The sequence below is a fragment of the Mucor velutinosus genome (genome assembly GCF_035048745.1).
Source record: "Mucor velutinosus strain NIH1002 chromosome Unknown tig00000041, whole genome shotgun sequence".
Lineage (NCBI taxonomy): Eukaryota > Fungi > Mucoromycota > Mucoromycetes > Mucorales > Mucoraceae > Mucor > Mucor velutinosus.
Window position 1 is genome coordinate 1,570,977 of NW_027041905.1, and position 25,324 is coordinate 1,596,300.

Genomic DNA, 25,324 nt, shown 5'->3' on the forward strand with positions numbered 1-25,324 from the left:
TGGCCATCCAGATGTGCTAGTAGACAAATCAAAAGGTTGACAGATAAGCACTCTATCGACACCCAGATCACATGTGGGCTGTATTACTCATCAAAAGACAGGTTTGGTCTATTTTTTATTTAGGCAACGGGTCGGGGTTGTCCGAGTGTATACCGACTCCACGGTGATATGGTCTTTGGCATCAGCTTGCAACATTGCATTCATGGAATGTGAAATAGAAAAAAGCAAGCTGTTACTGTGCTCCCGAACAAATCAGAAACAGCACTCAATCTACTTTTTTATATGTTTGATTCAGATTGCCATGTTCATTATCCAATGATGGAAAGAATTATGACGCAAAAAAAATGAAATGATGAATAATTTTACCGTCTAGAAGAAACAAAACAAACTCTTCTTCAGCACTCGCAGTTACAAAAGTTTATATAAATAATAAACATATTATTGGCAAAATGATTTAGACGGAGCACTTTGAAAAGCAAATGTCGCCTTCACTTGTATACTCCCATCTATGTGGATTTTGCTCTCTTGGATCGTTCTGTCATCATGTCTAGCCGGCGCTTTCAGCTAGAGGTACATGTATATATATTGGCATCCGCCCTTGCAGTGCTTCAATGTAGCATTTCATATTCAAGATAACATTTTCAATGTCAGTGATGTAAGTTGGTACTACTACAAACATAACCATTGAATGGTTTTACCGCATAGACTCTTTTTTTGCATACGGAAGATCAAAAAATGGTAGAATCATTCAGGCCCTTCAAAATTTACCCGAAAATAGAATCCAACATAATGAATCGAAAAAAAGTTATATAAAGAGGTGGTTTGGAATCGCAATAATCACTTTTTTTCTTCTTCTTTTTTCATCATCATAGACTTGCTTTCTGCTTCTTCATCTCTTATTTGCATTGCTTTCTTTCTTACATCACATTTCTCTCACACATCAACCAATCATACTCTAAGTTTATATAATCCAAAATGGATATGCCAGCCTTGCAAGGTATGCCGCAAGAGCGACACAATCGTGATGAAGAATACCAAAACAGAAATCACTACTCTGATGAATCGACCATTGAAGGCGTTCATGGTAAAGAAGAAATCAGCAGCGACAATGAAACATCAACTGCAAACTATCCCAATGGCGGTGCTTTCGGTGAAGCCGAGGGCAATGCTGTCAACATTGAAGAGGCCATGTCTAATTATGAAGAGATCCGCAGAGAATTGACACAGCAATCTCGCATCTCTCGTCGTAAATCAATGACACCTGATCAAGTAGAAAAAGGCGATGTCAAGGATTTCGATCTAACTGACTTTTTGCGTGAACAAACTGAAACCAGCGAATCTCAAGGTTTCCATCCCAAGCATATGGGTGTCGTCTGGAAGAATTTGGTCGTACAAGGTCTCGGTGCTGATGCTAAAACGATTCCTACCAACTGGACCTGGATTCGTGATGCCGTGCAATTCTGGAAATGGGGAAAGCATGAAGGTCATGATTTTACTATCCTCAAGGGAAACGATGGTTTCTGTAAAGACGGTGAAATGCTTCTCGTACTCGGTACCGTATAATCAGTGATCCCATGTATAAACAACATACTAACATTGCTTATTTCTTTCTAGGTCGTCCTGGCGCTGGTTGTATGTGTTTATGGTTGAATGAGTACATGTAAATACAACGAGCTAACATTGATTCTTTTTAGGTACTTCTCTATTGCGTGTGCTTGCCAACATGCGTGCCTCTTACACCAACATTGAAGGCTCCGTCCACTATGGTGGTATTGAAGCTCAAGAGTTTTCCAAGCACTTCCGTGGTGAAGTCTGTTACAACGAAGAAGAAGATCTCCATTACCCTACCTTGACCTGTAAGCAGACCTTGAAGTTTGCTCTCAAGAACAAGACGCCTGGTAAACGTCTCGAAGGTGAATCCAAGGGCGAGTTCATCAACAAGGTTCTCTACATGCTGGGTAACATGCTCGGTCTGACCAAGCAAATGAACACCATGGTCGGTAACGCGTTTGTGCGTGGTCTCTCTGGTGGTGAGCGTAAGCGTCTCTCTATTGCTGAACAAATGACCACTCGTAGTTCCATCAACTGTTGGGATTGTGCTACTCGTGGTTTGGATGCCTCTTCTGCTCTTGATTATGTTCGTTCTCTCCGTATCATGACTGACATCTTGCACAAGACTACCATTTCTACTCTTTACCAAGCTTCTGACAGTATCTTCCATCTCTTTGACAAGGTCATGGTGCTTGATGAAGGTCGTTGTATCTACTTTGGTCCCACTAATGCTGCCAAGAGCTACTTTGAGGAGATGGGTTTCTTCTGTCCTAGCCGTAAATCCACTCCTGATTTCTTGACTGGTCTCTGTAACATGAACGAACGTGAATACCGTGAAGGCTACAAGAACCAAGTGCCTGTCAATTCTGTTCAATTTGAAAAGGCCTACAAGGAATCTGCTCTCTACTCCCAAATGATGCAAGAACGTGATGAATACGAACAAAAGATCAATCAAGATCGTCCCGATGAAAAGTTCCGTCAAGCCTTTGTGGATGCTCACCAAAAGCACGCTCCCAAGCACTCTCCCTTTGTTGCCACTTATTTCAACCAAGTCAAGTCTCTTACTGTCCGCCAATTTGAATTGATTCTTGGTGATAAGGGTGCTCTTGTTTCTCGTTATGGTGGTGTTGTTGTCAAGGGTTTGATTATGGCTTCTGTCTTTTACATGATGCCTCAAAATGCCAGTGGTGCTGTAAGTAAATCTGTCATGTTGCATAGCGTGTTCATAGACTCATAAGTTGGATATAGTTCTCTCGTGGTGGTTCTTTCTTGTTCTCTCTCTTGTTCAATGCTTTGATTGCTCAAGCCGAACTCAGTGCCTTTATGCAGGGCCGACGTGTGTTGGAAAAGCACAAGCATTTCGCTTTGTATCATCCCTCTGCTTTCTATATTGCTACTGTTATTGCTGATGTTCCCTTGGCTTTGATTCAAGTCATTGTCTTTGAACTCTGTGTCTACTTTATGATGGGCCTTGTGCTCGATGCTGGAAAGGTAAGATTTAAGACAATTTGATAACGTACATATATACTCATATTCCCTCTCTAATCTAGTTCTTTACCTTCTTCATCATCCTTGTCGTGACTAATTTGTGTATGAATGGTTTCTTCCGTTTCTGGGGTGCTGTCTCTCCCAACTTCTTCACTGCCTCTCAATTGTCCAGTATCCTCTTGATTGCCTGTCTCGTCTACTGCGGTTATCAAATTCCCTACAACCAAATGCATCCCTGGCTCATGTGGATCTACTGGATCAACCCACTTGCCTATGGTTACAAGGCTTTGATTTCCAACGAATTGCACGGCATGCACTTTACCTGCGAGGGCCCCAATTCTGTTCCTTATGGTCCTTCTTACACCAACACGAATTACCAAACCTGTAACCTTCCTGGCGCTGTTCCTGGTCAAACTTATGTGCTCGGTGATGACTATCTCCACACTGCTTACGGTTATGAGACTTGGCAACGTTGGATCAACTTTGTCGCTGTCTTGCTTTTCTTCTTTTTCTTCACTATTCTTACTGCTCTTGCAATGGAATACGTTGATCTTCAAAAGGAAGGCTCTATCACCAAGGTGTACAAGGCCGGTTGTGCTCCAAAGGAAATCGATGAGACTCAAGCTCTTGAACAAACTGTTACTGAAAACGATGAAAAGATGGAAGCTGTCAATGATGGCACTACCTTCTCATGGCACCATATGGATTATACTGTCCCTATCAAGGGTGGCAAGCTCAAGCTTTTGAATGACATTGGTGGTATCGTGAAGCCAGGACATCTCTGCGCCTTGATGGGTTCCTCTGGTGCTGGTAAAACTACTCTTCTGGATGTGCTGGCCAAGCGTAAGACTATTGGTAAAATTGAAGGCCGCATCTACTTGAATGGTGAGCCTCTCGGTGCTGACTTTGAACGTACTACTGGTTACTGTGAGCAAATGGATGTCCACAATCCCAATGCCACTGTTCGTGAAGCTCTCAAGTTCTCTGCCTATCTTCGTCAACCTGCTGAGGTCCCCAAGGAAGAAAAGGACGCCTATGTTGAACAAATCCTTCGTCTCATGGAAATGGAAAAGATTGCTGATGCTCTTGTTGGTGATCTTGAAGCTGGTATCGGTATTTCTGTAGAAGAACGTAAGCGTCTTACTATTGCCACCGAATTGGTTGGTAAGCCCAAGCTTCTCTTCTTGGATGAACCCACCTCTGGTTTGGATGCTCAATCCTCCTTCAACATCGTCCGTTTCATTCGTAAGCTCGCCGATGCTGGTTGGCCTGTACTCTGTACCATTCATCAACCCTCTGCCACTCTCTTTGAACACTTTGATCATCTTGTCCTCTTGGTCCGTGGTGGTAAAACTGCCTACTGTGGTGAAATTGGTCCTAACTCTCGTACTATGATTGAATACTTTGAATCCAACGGTGGTCCCAAGTGCTCGCCTCAAGCTAACCCTGCTGAATATATTCTCGAATGTGTTGGTGCTGGTACTGCTGGTAAGGCTACCAAGGACTGGTCTGAAGTCTGGACTGCTTCTCCTGAAGCCAAGGCTCTTGACGCTGAACTCGAAGCTATCCATCAAGGCATTGATCCCAACAAGAAGAACCGCAGCACTCCTTACTCTCTCTCTTTTGCTCAACAATTCTGGCTCGTCTACAAGCGTATGAATGTCTCTTGGTGGCGTTGTCCTACCTACAACATGGGTAGATTGTTCAACGTTTGTTTCATTGGCCTTATCTCTGGTTTCTCCTTCTGGAAGCTTGGAACTACTCCTAGCGATTTGCAAAACCGCATGTTCTCTGTATTTACCACCTTGTTGATGTCCAACGCCTTGATTATCTTGGCTCAGCCTCGTTTCATGCAAGAAAGAATGTGGTTCCGAAGAGAGTATGCCTCGAAATATTACGGTTGGGCACCATTTGCTTTGTCTTGTATCCTCGTTGAAATCCCCTACTTGATTGTCTTTTCTGCAATCTTCTTGTTCTGTTTCTACTGGACTGCAGGCCTTCAAAACGTGTCTGATCGTGTAGGCTTCTTCTACATCCACTTTACCGTTTTCTTGTTCTACTCTGTCTCTCTTGGTTTCATGATTGCCGCTTTCTCTGCTACCCCTCCTATGGCTGCTGTCATCAACCCCTTCTTCACCTCCATCTTGATTCTGTTTGCTGGTATCATGCAACCTCCTGCTTCCATGCCTTACTTCTGGAGAGCTTGGATGTACTGGCTTGATCCATATCATTATGTGATTGAAGGTCTTGTTGTCAATGTCATGGACAGTGTCGAAGTTGTTTGCGGTGACAATGACTGGACCCCCATCAACAGCCCTCCTGGCATGAACTGTGGTGACTACATGGCTGACTTCTTCAACGCTGGTGGCAATGGTTATCTGCAATCCAACTCTTCTACTGGTGTCTGTAACTACTGTCCTTACACCAAGGGTAACCAATTCTACGAGGAAAGAATCGGCTGGCACTTTGACAACAGATGGCGCGATTTCGGTATTCTCTGTGCCTACTGTGTCTTCAACGTCTTTGCCTTTATGTTCTTTGTCTTCTTACTTAGAAAGGCCAAGCGATAAATGCCTCTTCATTTATCTACTCTTTACCCCCTTTTTTTTGCATTTCAAACATAATTCTATAGATTATTATTTATACACTACTATTTCTTACCTTTAGAAATCACATTCTGTAATATTTTTTAAAAAACAACAAATTCCTTCTTATCTTTGTACATTTCAATCTAAAGAGAAATAAAAAAAAGAAAACAATATAAAATAATCAATGGCCTTTTTTATATATGGTTTGGGATTTCAAGTAACAACTAACGATAAGCTTTCAGGGGGGCAATTTTTAATGCATGAAAGCGTGCCTGAGACGCAGTCAAATTTACACTGAAGCATGAAGTCAATGAACATTGCGCTTTGCTGATATATGATGGACAACTGAAATAATACTTATTGCATTGGATATGATATATGATATTTTTATTGAGTCTAATATATAATTTAAAGTTTACCTCGTTGTTGCTGTTGCTTCTTCTCCTCAAGCACAGCATCACGAAGCACACGTCTAAGAATTTTGCCACTGGGGCTTTTGGGAATCACATCAAGGAACTGAACACCGCCACGTAGCTTCTTGTAACTAATGACGTTATCCTCAACAAACTTGGAGATCATGGTAGCAGAAGCAGGCGTCTTTGGAACAGATGGTTGGAGTACAACATAGGCTCGGGGAAGCTCAGTTGCTTGTGCAGAGTCGTAGATGCCAATGACACAGCAATCAGCAACGGCATCATGACTCATCAAAAGTGCCTCCAGTTCAGCAGGTGCTACTTGATAGCCCTTGTATTTAATCAACTCCTTGATACGGTCAATGATGAAGAATTCGCCAGTTTTGGAGTCGAATTTGGCGACATCACCCGTGCGCATCCAGCCATCATGTGTAAATGTCTCTGCATTGGCCTTGTCATCATTCAAATAGCCCTTCATAATGACTGGCCCTCTCATAAGAATTTCGCCAGGTTGATCTGGTCCTAACTCTGATAAACGGAATGAGCTGTCATATGTCTATTGGGTCATGATTATTGCTCTTACCATTTCCTTCTTCATCTACCAGTTTGCACTCCATATTGGCAACCAGCACACCGGTAGATCCAGAGGGACTGACACCAAGTCTTTGGTATACACAGCCAGCTGTGGTTTCGGTCAAACCATAACTACAATAGAGAAAATACGCATGAGTCATTGCTATTGTCTTGATAAAGAGTGTGCTTACCCTTGTCTCACAGGAGCCTTGACACGCAAATGCAGAGCGTCTATATGCTCGCTACCAAGAGGTGCAGCACCACTGCTAATGATTCTGAGCGAGGAGAGATCGTATTTCAAGACGACATCATTCTTTGCGAGTTGAACAGCTGCATTTTTAATAAAAGTGAGTTACAAGATCATCTACATTGCAATGTATACTTACCAACTGGAGGTACAATGGGCCCATGTGTCACCTTGTACTTTTCAATCAATTGGCACACCAGCTCCAGGTCATATTTGGGAACCACAACCACGGGCGTATTGGAGTAAAAGGCACGGAGAACGAGTGTAGTCAAGCCAAAAATGTGGAAAAATGGCAAGAAACCAATAATCATGTCGTCCTTTTGATTAGCATCTGTTTGCTCGAAATCAGTTACCATTATCATTTGGGAGACAAAGTTCTTGTGTGTCAGCATGACGCCTTTTGCCACACCTGTGGTACCGCTGGAAAAACAAATAAAAGCTAAATCTTGGCTATCCACACCTTGTATTGGGATCTGCATGACTTGCTTGGATGCAATAGCACTGAAGGGTTGTACGCCATCAATAGCACGATCGCCGAACAAAAAGATCTTGTCCTTGGGTATACTGTTCTTGGCAGCCACCTTGAGTAAGACGGGAAGCAATTCAGGAACAGTAATAATGGCCTTGGCTTGTGCTTTATGGACTTGATGATTGAACTCAACTACAAGCATATGTTAGAAGACATGCTTTCAAAAGGCATACATACATTTGATATGCCTACCTTCAGTGTAGTTGGGATTGCCGGGAGTTACTGTACATTGAGCAGCCAACAGCGAAAAGTAAAGCACTGCATGATCGTACTGATTGGGAGCAAATACAGCGACCACATCGCCCTTTTTTAATCCAACATTCTCTTTCCAGCCAGTAGCCAACTGACCCGAGATAGTTCTTGCTTGTTTAAAGGTCAATGATTTACCAGAAATGCCGTCAATCAACAATGGACGATCCTGTGAGCGAGTTGTGTTGAATTCATTGGGTCGAAATAAGAAGGAGTAAATGTCAATATCTGGGATTGGGATAGGCTGTCTCTTGGATGTAAAGATGGTCATTGTATAACAGGAAAAATTCGAGGGAAATTGCAGAATATCAACGAAAAAGCAGCTTGTCCTTATATTTGATTTTGATGTCTTTTCAAGTGGGAAATCTGTTAGTAATGGCAAGGTACATGTTGGTTTTGATTGGCCTGTGCTTGATCAATGGGTAAAGTATTTACCTCAGCGTGAGATAGAGTTCTGTTTTAGTGTCTGTAATGCGGTCAGAAAGGGGATATGATACCCCGTGTATATGAAAACACTGCTCAAATGTCAAAATAAGTGAGGAAAGCGAAAAAAAATGAAAGAGAGGAAAAAAAGATAATTGATTGAAGATCTTGTTGTTCCTTACCTTCCATCAGATAGACTGAGTTTTGACATTTGCCTGGTTTTGGGGGAGAACAAAACTTTTTTTTGTTGGTTTGGATTTGATGAATGCACTTTATCCACATCAATCATAAGAAATCAGGACGATAGGTTGTTAAAAGTTGAGCTATACGTACTTTCAGAAGAAGCAAATGTTAGTGCGACAGTAAGTCTCCAGCCCCTAAATGTCACCATTGCTCTTCAGTCGAGACCAATGCCAAGGCAATGTAGCTTACATCTCAGTCCATGATCTCTTTTATTAGCTTCACGAGCATCAATTGCCTCCATGCATTGCAAAGACATGGACTTCTCCAGCCAGCAGCCAAAAACTAGTTTAATCTCCGCTAAACTGATGCTGGCATGCCTTGAATCTTGCGAGCATAATATCTGACATCTGCCACCCACCATCATCTCTAATATATTTACCAGAAAACTATATAAAAAACGTCGGAGTGGTCAATCAGAGATCAGAGACGTAAAAAAATTAAAGCACTGAGTACCGTCAAGGCTCGAAAAAACCATTGGCGAAGCTAGCATTGGGGAGGGGGGAAACTTGGTCCCTCCACCAAGAACATAACGCACCTAATTCAATATTTGGTAACGTTGACCTATAAGGGGGTTTTATCTTAGTGAAGCGAAGGTGAAAAACCGCAGCATTCAAGCAGCCAATTCAGCTTTATATTTCTATTAATATTAAGCCTACCAATAATATAACGCATCAAAATTTGCATGAAATAGTCTTACTAAAATCAATATTCCTTCTACTCGAACTAGAACTTGCACAGGCTACAGACCTTTTCTTCCAGAAAAGTATAGCTACTAGAGATGTAATTCATGTCATGTAAATAAAAGCCATAAAGCAATGCATAGCCAAATTTGGCAGTTTTCAAGCCTTTATATCTTGATATGTAGACCTTTATGAGCCACCGGAATAACGTCAAACAATTGTTCTCGAGTAGTAGGAACATTTTGACACCTTTGCTCAACTTTTTGGGTCAAAAAAAAATATGGCCAAAAATCGACCAAAAAGCATGAGGGGTAGCTCATGGTTTTCATCGAAAATCAAACGATCGCGTTTTTTACCTTGAAAATGAAGACTTTTACTACGGTATGTATTGAATCAAAATGTTTCTCTCGATCCAAAGCAGCCTCTGAAGTCACTTTTATGAGGCTTTCATATGCAAAATTTCGACTTTTTCGCTAAAAACTTCATTTCATATTTTACCAATTGCTCGATAATCTCAATCAAAACACCTATTGCAATTAGCACCATTGGAAGCGCCTTGAGAAGTACTCTAAGGATGTATTAGGAAGCGTAAGGTGATCATTACAATTTTTATAGTCGAATATCATAAAATAAATTAAAGAAGTCGAAAAAATGCAAAATCTGTCCAATCTTGAACAGAAAAGACAAACGGAGTTTGAATCGATTTTAGCGGACGGCACTGCTGCTGGCTGGCCCAAATGCCTTCCTGTTGATGACAATGATGATTGCGATGCTGATTAAATGAGGATCATGGAATTGAAAGGTCAAACGCTCAGCTTGGATACCTTTTTTTTTTGGCATTTGTTGGAAATGTTCCTTATAATAGCGGTGTTTTTACAATGACAACCTCTCAAAAAAATTGCTGTAGATCTTATACAAGTCCTGTATGCGTAGCGAGATTGATCGGCTAGTCTATTATACTGAATATCGAACGTACACACAGCTTAGTTTGCAGAGCTCTTGCACAATTAAATACTTGCTTCACAGGCAGATACTTGGTGTCAGTTGTGGAGCAGTTGTAAAGCAAGTGTACGCTCTTCCAATATTTCAATGTAATGTTAACGAATGTATTTGTACATATTGAATTGCACAATGCTTTATTTACTTTTTGTACAGCTTTTTATTGATCAAGCTTGTAGGTCTTCTCTTCAGGACATGATAAGTAACGTTTGAATAATGTAAAGATAACTGCTGTCTAATATGTGGCGGTATATCTCTTCATCTGTCAAACAGTTATTGACAGCATTATTTAAGGTACCCCAAACTTGTTCTAGGTCTGATATATTGATGCCTGACCTGCAAAACCGCTTGAAGTTTTCCTTCATGAAAGCTGCATCCATTCTCAGTATGTATTTCTCTTCTCCCTATCCTTTCTCGTTCATTTACACTCTTTGTTTGCGTAGCATTAACACTATCTAAAACCATTTCTTAGTTGTCATATTTTTGTATCTTGACAGCTCTTATTTATAACCAAATTTATAAAGCGCTGCTCTTGTTACAGTATGTATTGATCTGTTCAATCGATGTACCATCACAAATGCTCACATTTTTCTTGTCTAGTTATTTTTTTCTGTGTCAAATGTCTAGTGTGCGAACAAAAGTAGAACAAAGAGATCCGTTTACTGGCACTCAAACCAGTCGTCCTCCCCAAAGAAGTGTCGTTTCTAAAGGGAAAAAAAAAGAGAATATAAAGCGGTAGCATCCACAAATGCCATGTCCACATCATTTTACCAACCTGTTGTCAAAAGGTCCAAGTCATTTGGTTTCTCGCCGCAGCGTTTGATGGATAGTTTTCTTCAAGCAATGAGGGAAATCATTGAAAACAAAGCAAGGCCCATCATTGACAAGCCTAGTAAATTGGATGCACTCAAGAAGACGTTACTCTCGGTGAAGAAGTTCCCCCTAGGTGTCATGACTACTTCTGAAAAGATCTGTCAATGTGCCAAAGATGAATTGAAAAATCATCTTGAACACCTGGTACTAAGCAAAACTTCAGTACTTTCAACAGTACGTCAAGGATCACTTCGATGCTATTGTGGCATCTTTACAGCCTCAGGCCACTACGTCTACATTCACTGGTGAAAGTGCATCCATCCCAGTTATACCGGTTATTGCTCCTTCTGACTCTGTAGCGTTCCTTCGCCGCGACCTCTCTGGCATGGACATGGTATCCGACATGTCTTCTGTGTCTGGCGCTCCTTCACGTGCAGCAATGTCTTCAATCTCGCATAATCCATTTGATAAATCCATGGTTGAAGCTCCCCAAGACAATGTAGAATATCGCATTTGTACCGTGTCTTTCAAGAGCCTTTTATGAAAGGATGTGCCTTCCGATCTTGTCGAGTCATTTTTGCAGAAGCTAAATACTGCATTGCATGATGTATCTGATTATGTTATGGACTTGCAATTGGTGGTATACACATTGATGCTCTCAATGAAGTCCTCGCAGCTCGTAACTCGTAGTGGTAATATTCAGCTGAAGAAAGCTCATGGTTTCCAAACACAAGACATCCTCCCAGCAGGCTACAATATGAAAACTAATGTCACTACCTTTGCTCCTCCATTTCCCTCTAATGCCTTGAAGTCTACGGCTTTTTGCAATGGCGTTAAGGATTTTTTCCAGAGCAGACACATTGATTACCTGCATACTGCTTTGTTTGGCCAAGAGGTACCAAGATCTCGCATCCTACATTTGCTGCTCTGTCGTCCGCCACTGCGCCAATACTCGATGCTATCGCAAGGGATACGCCTCAACCTGCTAGTGAACTCACGATGGTGGCTCGAGGATTGTACAAAACAAATCTCGAAAACATGTGAGCAAGTAATAAGGCATTTAACAGATCACTGAAAAAGCTACTGGAGATTCTTCTTCGCGTGCATCTCGCTCCAAAACGAGAGTCGCATTACTGGGAGCTTCAACAGACCAAAGCAAAGAAGCAATCCAAGCAAGTTGTTAAGTCGATCAGAAACTCATTTCATAACACCATCCGATCAGAGAAGTACAAACTTCAAAGATATCAAAGAAAGGCACAGGGCAAACCAGAAGACAACAACTGGGCGAAGCTGGCCAGAAATAGTCAAGAGCGCATAACTCACATGTACGCTGATGCCAAGCGTCCTGTCAAGTCTGTTTCTACTTCTGGTACTACATCTGATCAAGCTGCTGTATCTGCTTCTGGCTCAGGTTCTTTTACTACAGGTGTATCTATTCCTACTGCTCCCTCTGGCACTTCTGACGCTGTTACTGCCTCCAATGCTAGCTTTGATCTTGATAGTGCTGATATGCCTATTGACGAACTGCTCCCTATTTCTGAACTGATTGATGAAAAAGACGACCAAGAAGAAGAGGAAGGCACCCGTGATCTGCCTAGAAGACGAATTATGATTCTCAAAGCTACTCCGAGAAACCTCTTGGCGAGGCAAGCTGGAAAGTCTATTACCCATACACAGCTCAAGAAGGAACGTCCCGATATCACGGAAGAAGAGAATCGCGTGTGCATGCTTCTGGGAAACTTACTGCTGCCTTATATACCCACTAGAGATCATTATAGCTACATTGGCTTCCAGCTGCCATTCTGCCTGGCCTTACCTCTGTCCGTATTTTGGGGTCACTTTATACTACACCCGCTCTCTTTTTATATTTATTTAAATACTTTTTATGAGTTTATATAATAAATCTTCATACAAATAAAAAAAAATTCGACTTCATTGATCTATCTTCTAAGATTTGACTATGTGAAACGTGTAGACCACCCCATACTTCCTAATACTTTCTTAGAGTACTTTTCAAGGGGCATCCAATGGTGCTAACTACAATCAGTGTTTAGAAAAAACTTATTGAGCAATGTACAAAAATATGAAATGAGGGTTTTGCCCAAAATGTAGAGTTTTTATATATTAAAGTCTTACAAACAAAGTTTCATGAGCTGCATTGGATTGAGAGAAACATTTTGAATTAGTATATGCCATAATAGAAGTGTTCATTTTTGCTGTCAAAAACGCGATCTTTTGATTTTCGATGAAAACCATGAGGTACTTTTTTTTAAATTGTTTTTATTGATTGCTCCGTGTAAGTAGGTCCCTAGGGCACTACCAAGAGGTGGGCGCAATTGATATGATAACCATGAGGTACCCCTCATGGTTTTTCGTCGATTTTTGGGGATGTTTTTTGGTCCCCACAAAGTTGAGCAAAGATATCTGAAAGTAACTGCTAGTCGAGAGCGATTGTTTGATGCTATTTTGGCGGTCTAAAACAGCGTATAACACGAGAATTCACGGTTCAAATACATCCAATTTTCGCAAATACTTGGGTTGTAAGACGTATTTATAGTATGATGTACATACAAACAGCATTTCTTGCTTGGCTCTCTTGAAGAAACAAAATCAAGGGAATGATTTAGGCAAAAATAAAGCAAGCTGTGATTTGACTATTTAGTATATATTTCAGCTGTCTCTCTCTTTTGATAACGATATAGGCTGATCGAATACGCGCTTTATTTATTACTGTTACAGTTTAGGCCTATTATCAGTGTTTTCTTCTTGATGAGCAGCATCACGCAAGACGCGACGAAGAATCTTTCCAGATGGGCTCTTGGGAATAGTATCAACAAATCGTAGCGAACGCAGCTGCTTGTATGGCACTACTTGATCTGCCACAAATTTCATAATTTGACGAGCAATTTTGTCTGAGGGAGCAGTTCCACTGATGAGTGTTACGTAGGCTCGAGGCATCTCTGTAGCTTGTGTACTATCGTAGATACCCACTACGGCAGCGTCTGCAACAATAGATAATTTGAGCTATTTACAATATGCTATCAGTACCATTGAATAGAGACGGTATGACTAGACACTTACCAAGATGCCTTCGAGTTCAGCAGGAGGTACCTATACACATCGATGAGTCTCTCTGATCACAAATTTGCCATTTGATCGTGTATACATACTTGAAAGCCCTTGTATTTGATCAATTCCTTAATGCGATCCACAACAAAAAAGTGTTGATGTTCATCCACAACCACAATATCGCCTGTATGGAAGTAGCCTTCATCGTCAATGCATTCAGCAGTGGCCTGTGGATTATGGAGATATCCCTGTAAAGTAGTGAGAATGCCAGACTTTAAGCACTTAGTATGCAACATGCATATACCTTCATGACATTGGGGCCTCTTAACCACAACTCTCCACGCTCGCCCTGTGCCGTTTCTATGATAGCTCATGCCATTAGCATCAAGATATACCATTGCAGATACAAAAATACTACCTTTTCCATCTTCATCCACCACCTTTGCAGTCATATTTGGAAGCAATACACCAATGGAACCATCAATGACACGATCCAAAGGCTCGGCTATGGCTGCAGGAGAAATCTCTGTCAGTCCATAGCCCTGTTTGATGGACAAATGAGGTAAGCGAGCCTTCACTTCTCTACTCAGACTTCCACTCAATGGAGCAGCCCCAGAAATGCCTATTCTGAGCGACGACAAGTCATAGTTCAAGACAGACTCTTCTTTGGCTAGCAGGACATAGATGGGAGGAACAAGAGGAGCAATGGTAATCTTCTCTTTCTCTATTATTTCACAAAATTTGATTAAATCAAAGCGAGGCAAAACGTGTACAGGAATGCCCCAATAGACGGCTGTGTGTAAGATGGCAGAAAGGCCGAAGATATGGAAAAAGGGCAGCACGGCAATCATACGGTCTTGACTGCGATCAACAAATGGATCGTCAATGGAGGTCCATTGACATGTGTTGGCTGTGACATTGGCATGACTATTTTGCAGAGTGAGTCAAGTAAAAAAATGCCAATCAGGTGCTAATCTTACGTTGTCATAACACCTTTACTCTTGCCAGTAGTGCCAGAAGAGAAGCACAGGTAGGCTACCTTGTCTTTGGCCTCTTGGTATGTAAGAGCATCAGGCACAGCTCTTCTTGCTGCCAACAATACCTTTTGGAATGGTTGAGTGTCATCGATATTGCTCATTCCAAACACAAACACGTTCTTTTTGGAGATGCCCACACGATCAGCTGCTTTCAGCGCAGTTTTGACATTTTCTTCATGACAGATGATCACCTTTGCTCTAGACATTTCCAATTGATAAGAGAGCTCTTCTACATTGTAATTGGGATTTGCTGTGGTTGCAGCACCATCTAAAAAGAGTTGATTAGCATACGCATTGAGCAGTAGTACAAGAATGCCACTCACTGGCTGCCAGTGCTCCGAGAATTGGGACGAAATAGTTGTACTACGGGTAAAATGAGAATATTGGTTTGATCCATCTGCAATTCGCAGCGCTACAGCTTAATTACCTGGTTCGGCGCATATACGGCTACCACATCATTTGCTTGAAACCCACAGACATCTTGCAAACCAGCACCGAATCTCAGCACTTGATCTTTGAGTTCAGCAAATGTGAGGTATCTGCCGTCATTTGCATCGATCAAGAGAGGTCTATCTTCAGGCGTATTGAATTTGTTGACAAAGAGGAATTGGATGATACTGGACTTGGGTAGGTCGAGTGAGGGCAGTTTGGATGAATAGACCATGCTTTTTAGGATAGTGAAAAATGGAATGTTTGGATTCTGCATAGTGAGCCTCTTTTTATATGCTTTTATTATGGAGACGCATGGTGCCACAGCCTTTTGGATAGAATATACATTGAGTGCTTGTGTGAATTCTCAATACACGTTAAACTATTTAGCGATGAGAATTAAATGACTAAATTTCTTCAAACAAATCTCCCGGTTGTTTGCAAATGCACTCTGCGTGTCACCCTCCAATCAGCCATCTAGTTCGGCATGAATTGCCCATTGATCTGTTACTGTTATCATCGGATTAAAGAGGAGTAATATACATTGCCCTTTCTTGTAATGCCTGGCCTACACATATTCCCATAAAGTCAAGTCGTATAAACGTGTATAAAGTTTGGCATGCTACTCTTGCCCTGGGAATTTTTCCACTGTTGTATTCATGGCCTTTCTTATGCTTCTGAGAGCCAATAGGATCATCTTCCCAAACATTGGGATAGATCCACTATCGAAATATTCCCATTCGCTTTCCTGGTTTTAGTGAAAAAGTAGTCTGTTTATTAAATATTACAGTAGGATTAAAATATTAAGGTTATTATACACGAGAAACAATCCAATCTTCTGGATCCTCAACGCCAACAAGATCTTCAGTTACAGTCAACACTGTTTGCAGCTCATCCACAAACACCAAACTGTTCATTAAATAGGCACTGTAACATGGGAAGGATGGATTTGCAATGTCTTTGGGTTCAATCATGATTTTCTTTTCTAGGAGGTTTACAAATCTCTGTCTTGATTCGACAGGCGATATCATGTAGGGTGGTAGTGACGATTTTGCTGCAAGTGTAGTAGATATAAGCTTCAAGCTGGTCAAGATGGAGGAGAGCTAAACAGTGTGTCAGTATAGAAAGACGTACCAAACTCTGAAAGCTACTTACATATTCTTTTCTTTCTCTCATTAGAATGGACCCAATGCTTTTTCTCCATTCTGTTTGGACTTCTCTCAAAGCGAGCCCCTATATAGTCTTACATGAGATAGTATGCCCATCAACAATACAGATTGACATACCATGTTTGTCACGAGATCAGACATATTATCCATCTTTTCAACAAGAGTCTTGTAACTTGCAGCAGGAAAGTATCCGCGAAGAGGAGGTTCATAAGAAGCATGATGAAGCAGTGTTCGCTCATCTGCAACTTGACGACGAAGCTCTAAAGCAAGTGCTCCAAATGCTTTGGCTACATGAGGTCCAGCTTTTTGGCCAGTAGGAGAAACAGCACTAGCGCAGAGAATACCAAAGCATTTACCAATATCTCGGATGGTACAAGAAATTTCCTTTCGCAATTCAACACGGCCAGTAGGAGGAAATGGAATAGATATCAAGATACCTGAAGCAGCAATACCGATAATCACCAGCAATAGACGCTATCATAGGCATTTAGTCAAGCTGAAATGCATTTTGCTTGGTGTTTATGCTTACCTTTCCTGCCACCGTATATACTTGATCGTAGTTTGTGAGTCCCCCAACAACGTATCCATATTCATACGCTACCACCAACAGCATGGTCACTGTGCTCATCAATGAAGCAACTCTGTATTTAGGCACAAAGAAGAACACATGATACAATGGAAGAAATACGACGAAACAAACAACAGCCATGCCATAAGGATTGCCCCGACACATTTCCCAAATCACGATGCCCAGAACAGCGCCTACAACGGATCCAATGATTCTATCAATTAAGCTACACATCCCCTTGGTGAGTCAATTATGGCTTCGATCAAAGCATATACATGCTTACCCAAAAATAAAAGCACCTGTCATTGGAAACATCCAAAGAACAAGCGTAATCATGGCCCATTGACCTCTCCAATCCATATACCAAGTGTGATCTTGAGGCCGGTAGGCTGGAATCGCCAACATCACCACACCAACGGCAGTCTTGAAAGCAAAGAATGTTGTGGTATCAGTGAGCCATTGTCCAACAAGGTACAAGCCATAAAAGAACTTTTGAGTGGCTGTTACTGGTGCTGACACATCTGGATCTCCAAGTTTGTCTGCATGGCTGGGCTTGGGCTCAAAAAGATCGCCATTCGAATCCTCCGTGCTCGTTCTGTTGTCACCACGAGTAGCTACACGAGTCAAATCATTGCCGCCTTGGTTTTGATATTCACCTTCATCCGCTCCCACAGATCCACCAACATTGCTATTTGACATGATCCACCTCTTGAGAGTTTGATGGGGAAGCCAAAATCGAGCCTTCTTTCTTTCTGTTTCCAATCTTTCAATCAACTCGATCAATTCAGCGACCTTTGTAGCATGTTCTCGCAGATTGTAAATGTACAGAAAGATGAGATAAAGCGGTCCATTGCGAGGAATGTCTGCAGCATTCATATTCAAAAACTTTCGAAACACCTTGTCGCTCTTGCTTACTTGGTCGAAGCGCTGGATCAGTTCATGCAGTTGTGCTGATGTGGTGGATGGTGCTGTGTTGATTGCAGTGATAGGGCCTTTAGGTTTGGAGACCCAAAATCGAGGAAATGGCCAGAGAATACTGTTGAGTGTTGTTCGTGGATGATAGTGGAGGTTGCCCAGTCGAGTCGAGGCTTCATTGGTAGCAGCGTAACATAAGCTGGATAATTCTGCCGCAAGAGGCTTGAGTCCTTCAACCGATGTTCGAAATGCGTCCAAAATGGCAGGCTCGTTGAATCGTTTAAAGTAAATGTTTTTTGTATCGGAATAGATGTAGTTGTTCTTCATGATCAAAGCCAATCCTACGCCATGCAGTGAGTTTCGCATGTTGGTCACCATTTTGGATAGCTCGCTGCAATCCACATCAGAGATACGTGAATAGATGATTTCTCGTTTGACAGCTCGCTTGCATTCAATCATCAACAATACGCCATTCTTGAGACGCGCGTTGAGCGAGGGAAGAGATGTCTTTTCTGCTGCCTGTGAACAGGAGAGAAATGCTTCCGAGTGCTCTTTGAAAAACGTATTGTAGCCTGCAAGCGTTTTTCGTGTGATGCCCAAAAAATTGTTGATACTGTCGTCTGGCCAAATCAAGTAATTAACAGCTAAACAGATGGCTCCAGCAACTGCCACAGGTCGTAAAAATAGCCACTACATCACCGTGAGCACTCGTACTATCGATTGAACCTAGCACCATCGCTCACTTACTATAATCGCTGGTACCATCGGCGCATAGCCTGCTGAATACGTCATAGTGAACTATGGTCAACGAAGATTGATTGGTAAATGACAGGATTGAATCGATTGATGAAAGTTGGGCCAACTTACTGACAATACAATGCATGCAATAACAGCTCCAAAATTTGCTATCGGCATTGACACCGCATGAGTATCACACCACAGCGTCCTACTGATGTCGGCTTACCTTTAGGCACCTTCATGCGAATGATATTCAAGACAAATGTCCCCAAGAACAAAAATACGGCTAAAACTGCACAGGCACCTGGTTGAATGGGGTTCGGGTCAGAATGATTTCGAGCAAGACTCGCAAGGTATGCACCTGTAAACTGCTGTCAGTGCTACGTTTCACATGCCACGTCTCAACACTCACCTAGAAAACTCCATGCTGTTGCTAGCAGGCCACCAAAAACACCCAAGAATACTGCCTATCCATATGTTGCTCAGATCAAAGCAATGAAAAGTGCACTTTTTATAGCAATATTACCTCTGTTTGAATACCTGCATAAATTTAGTTAGCATTGCATGGCTACGGTCTCTATCGCAATGTGGATCGATTACCAATGGTTCTCACTGGAAAGAAAAAGATGGTGACAATGGCCACCAGTAGAACAGAACTTCCAATAGCTTCACGAGTTTCAAGAGCAAAGACAAACACCATAGCAATTAACAGAGCAATCGAAGCTTTGATTGTCTTTCTGAATTGGGTAAATGTCGGTAGTGATGACTTGAATCGTGTCCATAAACTTGGCTTTGTGGGTGGAACAGCAGCAGCAGCAGCAGCAGCAGCAGCAGCAGGTGCTTCCTTCGGCTCTGCTACTAATGATGTATTGGGTATCGCACGCGATGAGGATGATTCAGTCAGCATGTAGTTTTCGTTTTGGGCGTCTTCGCTGGAGTCTAGTTTATGGAAAGATTGTCTATGTACAAGCGATGGCGATGATTTCATATTGATGGCTACATCGTCATGGCTGTGGATTGTGGATTGTGCATACGAGTGATCTGACGTTGTGTCATTTGTGTACCAGGAGGATCGATTGGGATCCTCTGGACGAGGAGACAATTTCTCCATTTCTGTATCCTGGTTCATTCTGAGGAGAGAAGACAGTTGAAGAAGGAAAAAGAAGATGGAAACACATTTTTTTTTAGACATTCGTCTTTGACGTCAATGTCTAAAAAAAAATGTGCCCAGTGTCTCAGATCTTTATGCAGGAAAAACTTAATCCCACAAAGATTAGTCCAACCAATGATCCATGATGGGATATTGCCATATATGGTAGGCAGATTGGTTTAGCCAGCTTTGAATTATCGCAAATGCATAATGACAAATCTTTGTGTAAATAACGTGGCTGTACAATGGTAAATGCCACTTTATAATAATCGACATTTGTCTGGCTGTTCTTCACAGTGATATCTGTAGTGCTTGCTCTTGTAGAGTGTTAGTACTAGCAGTGTATCCAGCAAGCCATGAGGCAAGCATTGGTAGGTGAAGTAGATCAGTGCAACCGCGAATCAGTGCGATATCTTCCATACCCTTGTGCAGATCCAGCAATCCCATCGAAATTTCGCATTTTAAGCTTTTCAATATCACAGAAACCTGCTCATAAACAGCCTATAGCTGTAGATTTAATTCTTGTACGATACTCCACATTTGTATCAATGAGAGCAACTCATTTGCGCACACACAACATAGTTACATCACCTCTTACTAGTCAAATATATGCAAAACATAGCGAGATTAGGGTGTATTTAAGTCGTGTTTTCTTGTGTTACACGCCATTGTAGATCTCCAAAATAGCGTCAAACAATCGCTCTCGACTAGCAGTTACTTCCAGATATCTTTGCTCAACTTTTTTGGGACCAACAAAACATCCCCAAAAAAACGACGAAAAACAAGGGGTGCCTCATGCTTTTCATCAAAAATCAACCCATCGCGTTTTTGACCTCAAAAATGAAGACTTTTACTATGATATATCTTGAATCAAAATGTTTCTATCGATCCAACGTAGCCTCTGAAATCATCTTTGTGGGACTTTGATATGTAAAATTTCGAATTTTTGGCCAGAAACCTCTTTTCATATTTTCGCAAATTATTCAATAAGTTTATTCAAAACATCTATATTACTTGGTACCATTGGATACGCCTTGAAAAGTACTCCAGGAAAGCTTAAGGAAGCTTTTTTTTTGTAGGGGAGACGAGCTCCAGGTTTTATTTAAAGTCCTTAAAACGTCATACTGAGAGAAAGAAAAGACTGTTGGTGGGCCCAATGTCTGCAATGATGGGCAATAAGATATATATAATGAACTAAGTTGGGAAAGAAATCTACTACTAATCAGGTGCGGCACCTAGAGCCAATACAATAATGCGAATCGTCAAAAGATGGATACTGAATAAGAGCACAAAACACCAAACGAGGACATCAGTACTTCGTCAAAATAATCACCAAAAATGCATTCACTGAGATTTGAACCGGGATCATCCAGATGGCATGTTGGATGCTTAACCACTTCGCCCTATCACCACGGGCTGTATTAGGAAGCATGGGGTGGTCTTCACATTTCATATAGTCGAATCTGACAATGAAGTCGAAATTTGATCAGAATTAACAAATAAAGGATGAAAATGCCAGGCGGGATTTAAATCAGTTTTGGCTGGCAAAACAGATCATGAAGGTAAAAGATGTTTTTGAAGGCTTATGAAAAGGGAATTGCGAATTGAAAAGCGTTATTGTTTAGTTCAAGTATTTTTTTAATAATTCTATTACCAGTTTTCTGAGCATAATCGGATTATGAGCTCTTTTATCGAAACAGTACACTTGTTTAATGGAATCAAATTGTACGTTACCACTTTATTGATGGAAACAATGACAAAAAGTCTAGAAATATTACAAAGGCTTGAAATCGATTAATTAGTACAACAGCATATATGATATGTATAAAACTGGATTTCGAATTGTGAAAGTAGAATAAATAGAAGAAAATTAAGTTGTGAATAACGTAGAAAATGATTATTTAGTAGGTTGTTGGCCATTTCCACCAGTCAAGATTTGTGCGGCATGATTTGTCTATACAAGATGGTAAGCATCATTTCATTTGATCTAATCGCATGTATCAATAATTACCTGTACAGATGAGAATCTTCTCAATTCATGAGGTTCCATGGACATCTTTTTGTTGAGGCCAAGGATACGTTTACCAAAGTTGCGAGGTCTTGATAAGGCACGCAACGATTGAGTACGGTTAGCGTAATAACGGGCTGATCCAGAAGTGGACACAGCAGAAGAGCGTCTTGAGCGGCGAATCGATTCAGCATCAGTAGTTTTAGTATTCTTAGCAGGTCTAAAGTATCTTTGCATAGCAAACTTGATCAAATCTAGAGGAGCAAACCAAATAAAGTTCCAGATCTAGAGAAACGTCAGCATGTCTTGAATATATAAAAGGATTTACAGTGACTTACCCAAGCAATGCCTGCAAGCGTCCATCCACATCCCCGGATATCAGTGAATCCCCAATTGGCATAAACAGCAATGAAAGTAGCAATCAGTTGAGCAAAGATAAAGGCTGCCATCAACAAAAGCGAAGGGCGCTCCATAAAGAACCAACTTTGAGATCGGGTAACAAAGATGAGGCCTTGTGAGATGGTGGATACTTGCAAATAGATGACAGAGTGGAGTACACCATCATTGGGGCTATCAAAGGGGGCGACACCAAAGCGGCTTTGGAAGAAGGTGGTGTCATACAACACAGCAAAGAAGACGACAGTAGAAGCAGCCAAATACAGACCATACACAATAGCATATGAAAAGATTTCAAACAAGTTCCATTGATCCGGGAAAGGAGAAGGTCGTACACGATCTGTAGAAATCGTCATAATGGTTCCGTCATTGAGAATAGCTAAAATCAGCACCATGAAGGGAGGGAAATTGAACTTGTAGGCAAACACCATGACAGCAAAACCAACCACCACACGAATCGTGACGGAGCAGGTATAGATGGAGTAGTTTCTCATACGCTGGAATATTTGACGAGAATGGATCAAGGCTTCAATAATGACAGAAAGACCAGGTTCAGTCAACACGATATCAGCGGCAGATCGGGCAGCATCAGATGCGTCAGCAACAGCAATACCCACATTGGATTTGGAGAGAGCAGGAGCGTCATTGACACCATCACCTGTCATTGCAGTCATATGGCCCATGGCTTGAAGACGTTGGACGATTTCATACTTGTGCTCAGGATAGACACCAGCAAAGCCATCAGCATGCAAGACGAGTTCATCTACGTTGTTGTATCCAGAGCCAGCAGGAGGACCATCCTTCAAGGTCTTTGAAAGGTACATGTTGTCGCCCATACCAAGACGACGGCCGGTTTCTTTGGCAATAGCAAGTTGGTCACCTGTAATCATCTTTACCTGTACACCCAGTTCGATAGCACGATCAATGGTCTCCTTAGTATCACCTCTTGGTGGATCATAAATGGGGAGGCTTCATTGCCAAGTCCGAGTTAGTCAACATCATTCAACACGACACAGTAATTCAAGACTACTTACAGACCAATAAGCTTGAATCCAAGGCCTGAGCCTTCTGCTTTGTAGTCATCACCATTGATTTCTTCAAGAGCCACAGCCAGAGAACGCAAACCACGACGAGCAAACTCATCAACGTCATCGTTGAGTAATTGGATTTGTTCTTCTGTTTTGTCACGAGTACAAAGATCTAGAATGAAATGCGACATGCCCTTTGTAGCTCTGTAAATCTTGCCATCTTTTCTGTATACGATTTCTGTACGCTTGATCGTGGGATTAAATGGTTCAAACTCAAGTTCTTCAATACCTTCTCTAGCCTCCTTTGGGTTAGGCAATGAGTTCACAATGCAGAAATCGATGGCATCCTGATTCTCAGTACGGGAAGCGTAAGCCGAGATTAGAATAATTTCCTCGGCGTCATATTCAGCGTAGGTCTTGATGGTGGGCTTGTCTACAATGAGTTTGTTCAAAGTCAAGGTACCGGTTTTATCGGAACACAAGATGGTTACTGCAGCCATCTCCTCAATGGCAGTGATTCTAGTGACAATAGCCTTGTGCTCAGCCAATTGTTTCGCACCAATGGCCAGTGTAACCGAGAGTACCGTTGGCATAGCAATAGGGATACCACCAATGAGTAATACAAGCAAGTTATCAATGCCATCACGATAACTGTAACGGAATCCAGCGTACATGACCAGAATTTCAGCCACCAAAAAGATGCCGATACTGCAGAGACAGAAATTACCAATCTTTGCCAAAATAGACTGGAGATGACCCACATCGTCACCAGCATCGCCTACCAATTTGGCAGCACGGCCGAAAAAGGTATTGAGCCCAGTGCCAATGACTACTGCTTCAGCTTCGCCTTGCTTGACGGTGGAGCCAGAAAAGATCTCGTCACCAGCATGTTTACCTACAGGTAATGATTCGCCGGTAAGAGCAGCTTGATCTATGGATACTTGACCATGAGCCGAGATAAGACGCCCATCAGCAGGAATTACATCTCCGAGTTTGATTGAGATCACATCACCTGGCACCAGTTCAGCAGCCTCCATAGTACGCCACTCACCATCTCGTTTTACTTTACATTCAGGAGCCAAAGAGTCCATCAATGCCTTGACAGCGTTACCAGCTTGACGTTCCTCCAAGAAACCAATGATTGAGTTTGCTAATAAGAGTAGAATAATACCAATGAAATCCTCCCAATCTGGAGGTTGACCACCGCCATTTGAGAGAGCAATAGCCACCAGAGCGGCGGCCTCCATGACCCAAGAGAGTGGATTCCACATGAATCCCAGGAATTGCAGGATGGGATTCACTTCTTTATGGTCTAAGCGATTGTAGCCGAACTTCTCCACACGGGAAGCAGCCTCATCCGACGTCAAACCGTCAGTGGAAGTTCTAGGCAGCTAAATCAGCAACATATTCAATGGCTGGTGAAAAAGATACCTACTGCAGCAGCACGAATACATCTCCAGGCTCCATGGTAGACAGATCATACTTGTCCTTGTCGTAGAGCTCTTCAACGGTCAATTGCTGCATTGGAGGCACATCGCCGCCATTTGGATGCTGAGCATGCCCACTGACTGGTGCTTTTTCAGCATCCTGAGCAGCAGGAGAGGAAGAGGCTGTTGAGGATGGTGATGCCTCAGCAGCGCTCATCGACTCAATCTTCTCGCCTCTATCGATATCTTGATTTTTGTTTGTATCAGACATGATAAATAATGAACAAAAAAAAAAAAAAAAAAAAAAAAAAGAGAGAAAGAGAAAAAAGCAATTCCAAATCAGAGGTGGTATTTTATAGCCATCAACGAGTAAATGTATATAAATATAAATATATATATATACATGGGATAAATAAAACGAAAACGGTAAGCTGCAATCCCGACCTCACCACCAACAGGTTATGCAATGCCATTTTACAAATCAAGAATATATTCACCATAAAAAGCACTTTCTAGTGTACGTTGGTGTCACTGTCCCACATCCGTTGATATCATTATTATTCGAGTTGTTAAACAGGAATATTCTCATCGCAC

At 41.8% G+C, this 25,324-nt stretch overlaps 6 protein-coding genes across 6 annotated transcripts; 2 read left to right on the plus strand and 4 right to left on the minus strand.

Moving 5' to 3' along the window:
• Nucleotides 1-975: 975 nt before the first annotated feature.
• ATC70_000684 (uncharacterized protein) lies at nucleotides 976-5,609 on the plus strand (the record flags this gene model as incomplete). The annotated part of the gene is made up of 5 exons (XM_064820095.1): nucleotides 976-1,552; nucleotides 1,615-1,632; nucleotides 1,695-2,743; nucleotides 2,800-3,042; nucleotides 3,102-5,609. 5 exons carry the CDS (start codon nucleotides 976-978, stop codon nucleotides 5,607-5,609), a joined length of 4,395 nt encoding a protein of 1,464 aa, XP_064684015.1.
• A 426-nt stretch (nucleotides 5,610-6,035) lies between these two features.
• On the minus strand, nucleotides 6,036-7,909 carry ATC70_000685 (uncharacterized protein; the record flags this gene model as incomplete). Its single annotated transcript, XM_064820096.1, has 5 exons — nucleotides 6,036-6,568; nucleotides 6,624-6,745; nucleotides 6,805-6,943; nucleotides 7,000-7,521; nucleotides 7,582-7,909. 5 exons carry the CDS (start codon nucleotides 7,907-7,909, stop codon nucleotides 6,036-6,038), a joined length of 1,644 nt encoding a protein of 547 aa, XP_064684016.1.
• Nucleotides 7,910-10,736: 2,827 nt separating this feature from the next.
• ATC70_000686 (uncharacterized protein) lies at nucleotides 10,737-12,695 on the plus strand (the record flags this gene model as incomplete). The annotated part of the gene is made up of 4 exons (XM_064820097.1): nucleotides 10,737-11,000; nucleotides 11,074-11,295; nucleotides 11,344-11,691; nucleotides 11,877-12,695. The coding sequence occupies 4 exons, from the start codon at nucleotides 10,737-10,739 to the stop codon at nucleotides 12,693-12,695; spliced, it is 1,653 nt and encodes a 550-aa protein (XP_064684017.1).
• Nucleotides 12,696-13,529: 834 nt separating this feature from the next.
• Nucleotides 13,530-15,566, minus strand: ATC70_000687 (uncharacterized protein; the record flags this gene model as incomplete). The annotated part of the gene is made up of 8 exons (XM_064820098.1): nucleotides 13,530-13,820; nucleotides 13,878-13,907; nucleotides 13,967-14,113; nucleotides 14,170-14,225; nucleotides 14,284-14,792; nucleotides 14,846-15,170; nucleotides 15,226-15,265; nucleotides 15,330-15,566. The coding sequence occupies 8 exons, from the start codon at nucleotides 15,564-15,566 to the stop codon at nucleotides 13,530-13,532; spliced, it is 1,635 nt and encodes a 544-aa protein (XP_064684018.1).
• Nucleotides 15,567-16,143: 577 nt separating this feature from the next.
• On the minus strand, nucleotides 16,144-19,850 carry ATC70_000688 (uncharacterized protein; the record flags this gene model as incomplete). The annotated part of the gene is made up of 11 exons (XM_064820099.1): nucleotides 16,144-16,434; nucleotides 16,487-16,564; nucleotides 16,618-16,974; nucleotides 17,030-17,294; nucleotides 17,352-18,673; nucleotides 18,731-18,781; nucleotides 18,851-18,888; nucleotides 18,948-19,082; nucleotides 19,134-19,188; nucleotides 19,248-19,261; nucleotides 19,322-19,850. 11 exons carry the CDS (start codon nucleotides 19,848-19,850, stop codon nucleotides 16,144-16,146), a joined length of 3,135 nt encoding a protein of 1,044 aa, XP_064684019.1.
• A 1,918-nt stretch (nucleotides 19,851-21,768) lies between these two features.
• On the minus strand, nucleotides 21,769-25,001 carry ATC70_000689 (Dihydroxy-acid dehydratase; the record flags this gene model as incomplete). Its single annotated transcript, XM_064820100.1, has 5 exons — nucleotides 21,769-21,825; nucleotides 21,883-22,164; nucleotides 22,218-23,244; nucleotides 23,310-24,686; nucleotides 24,739-25,001. The coding sequence occupies 5 exons, from the start codon at nucleotides 24,999-25,001 to the stop codon at nucleotides 21,769-21,771; spliced, it is 3,006 nt and encodes a 1,001-aa protein (XP_064684020.1).
• Nucleotides 25,002-25,324: the final 323 nt, after the last annotated feature.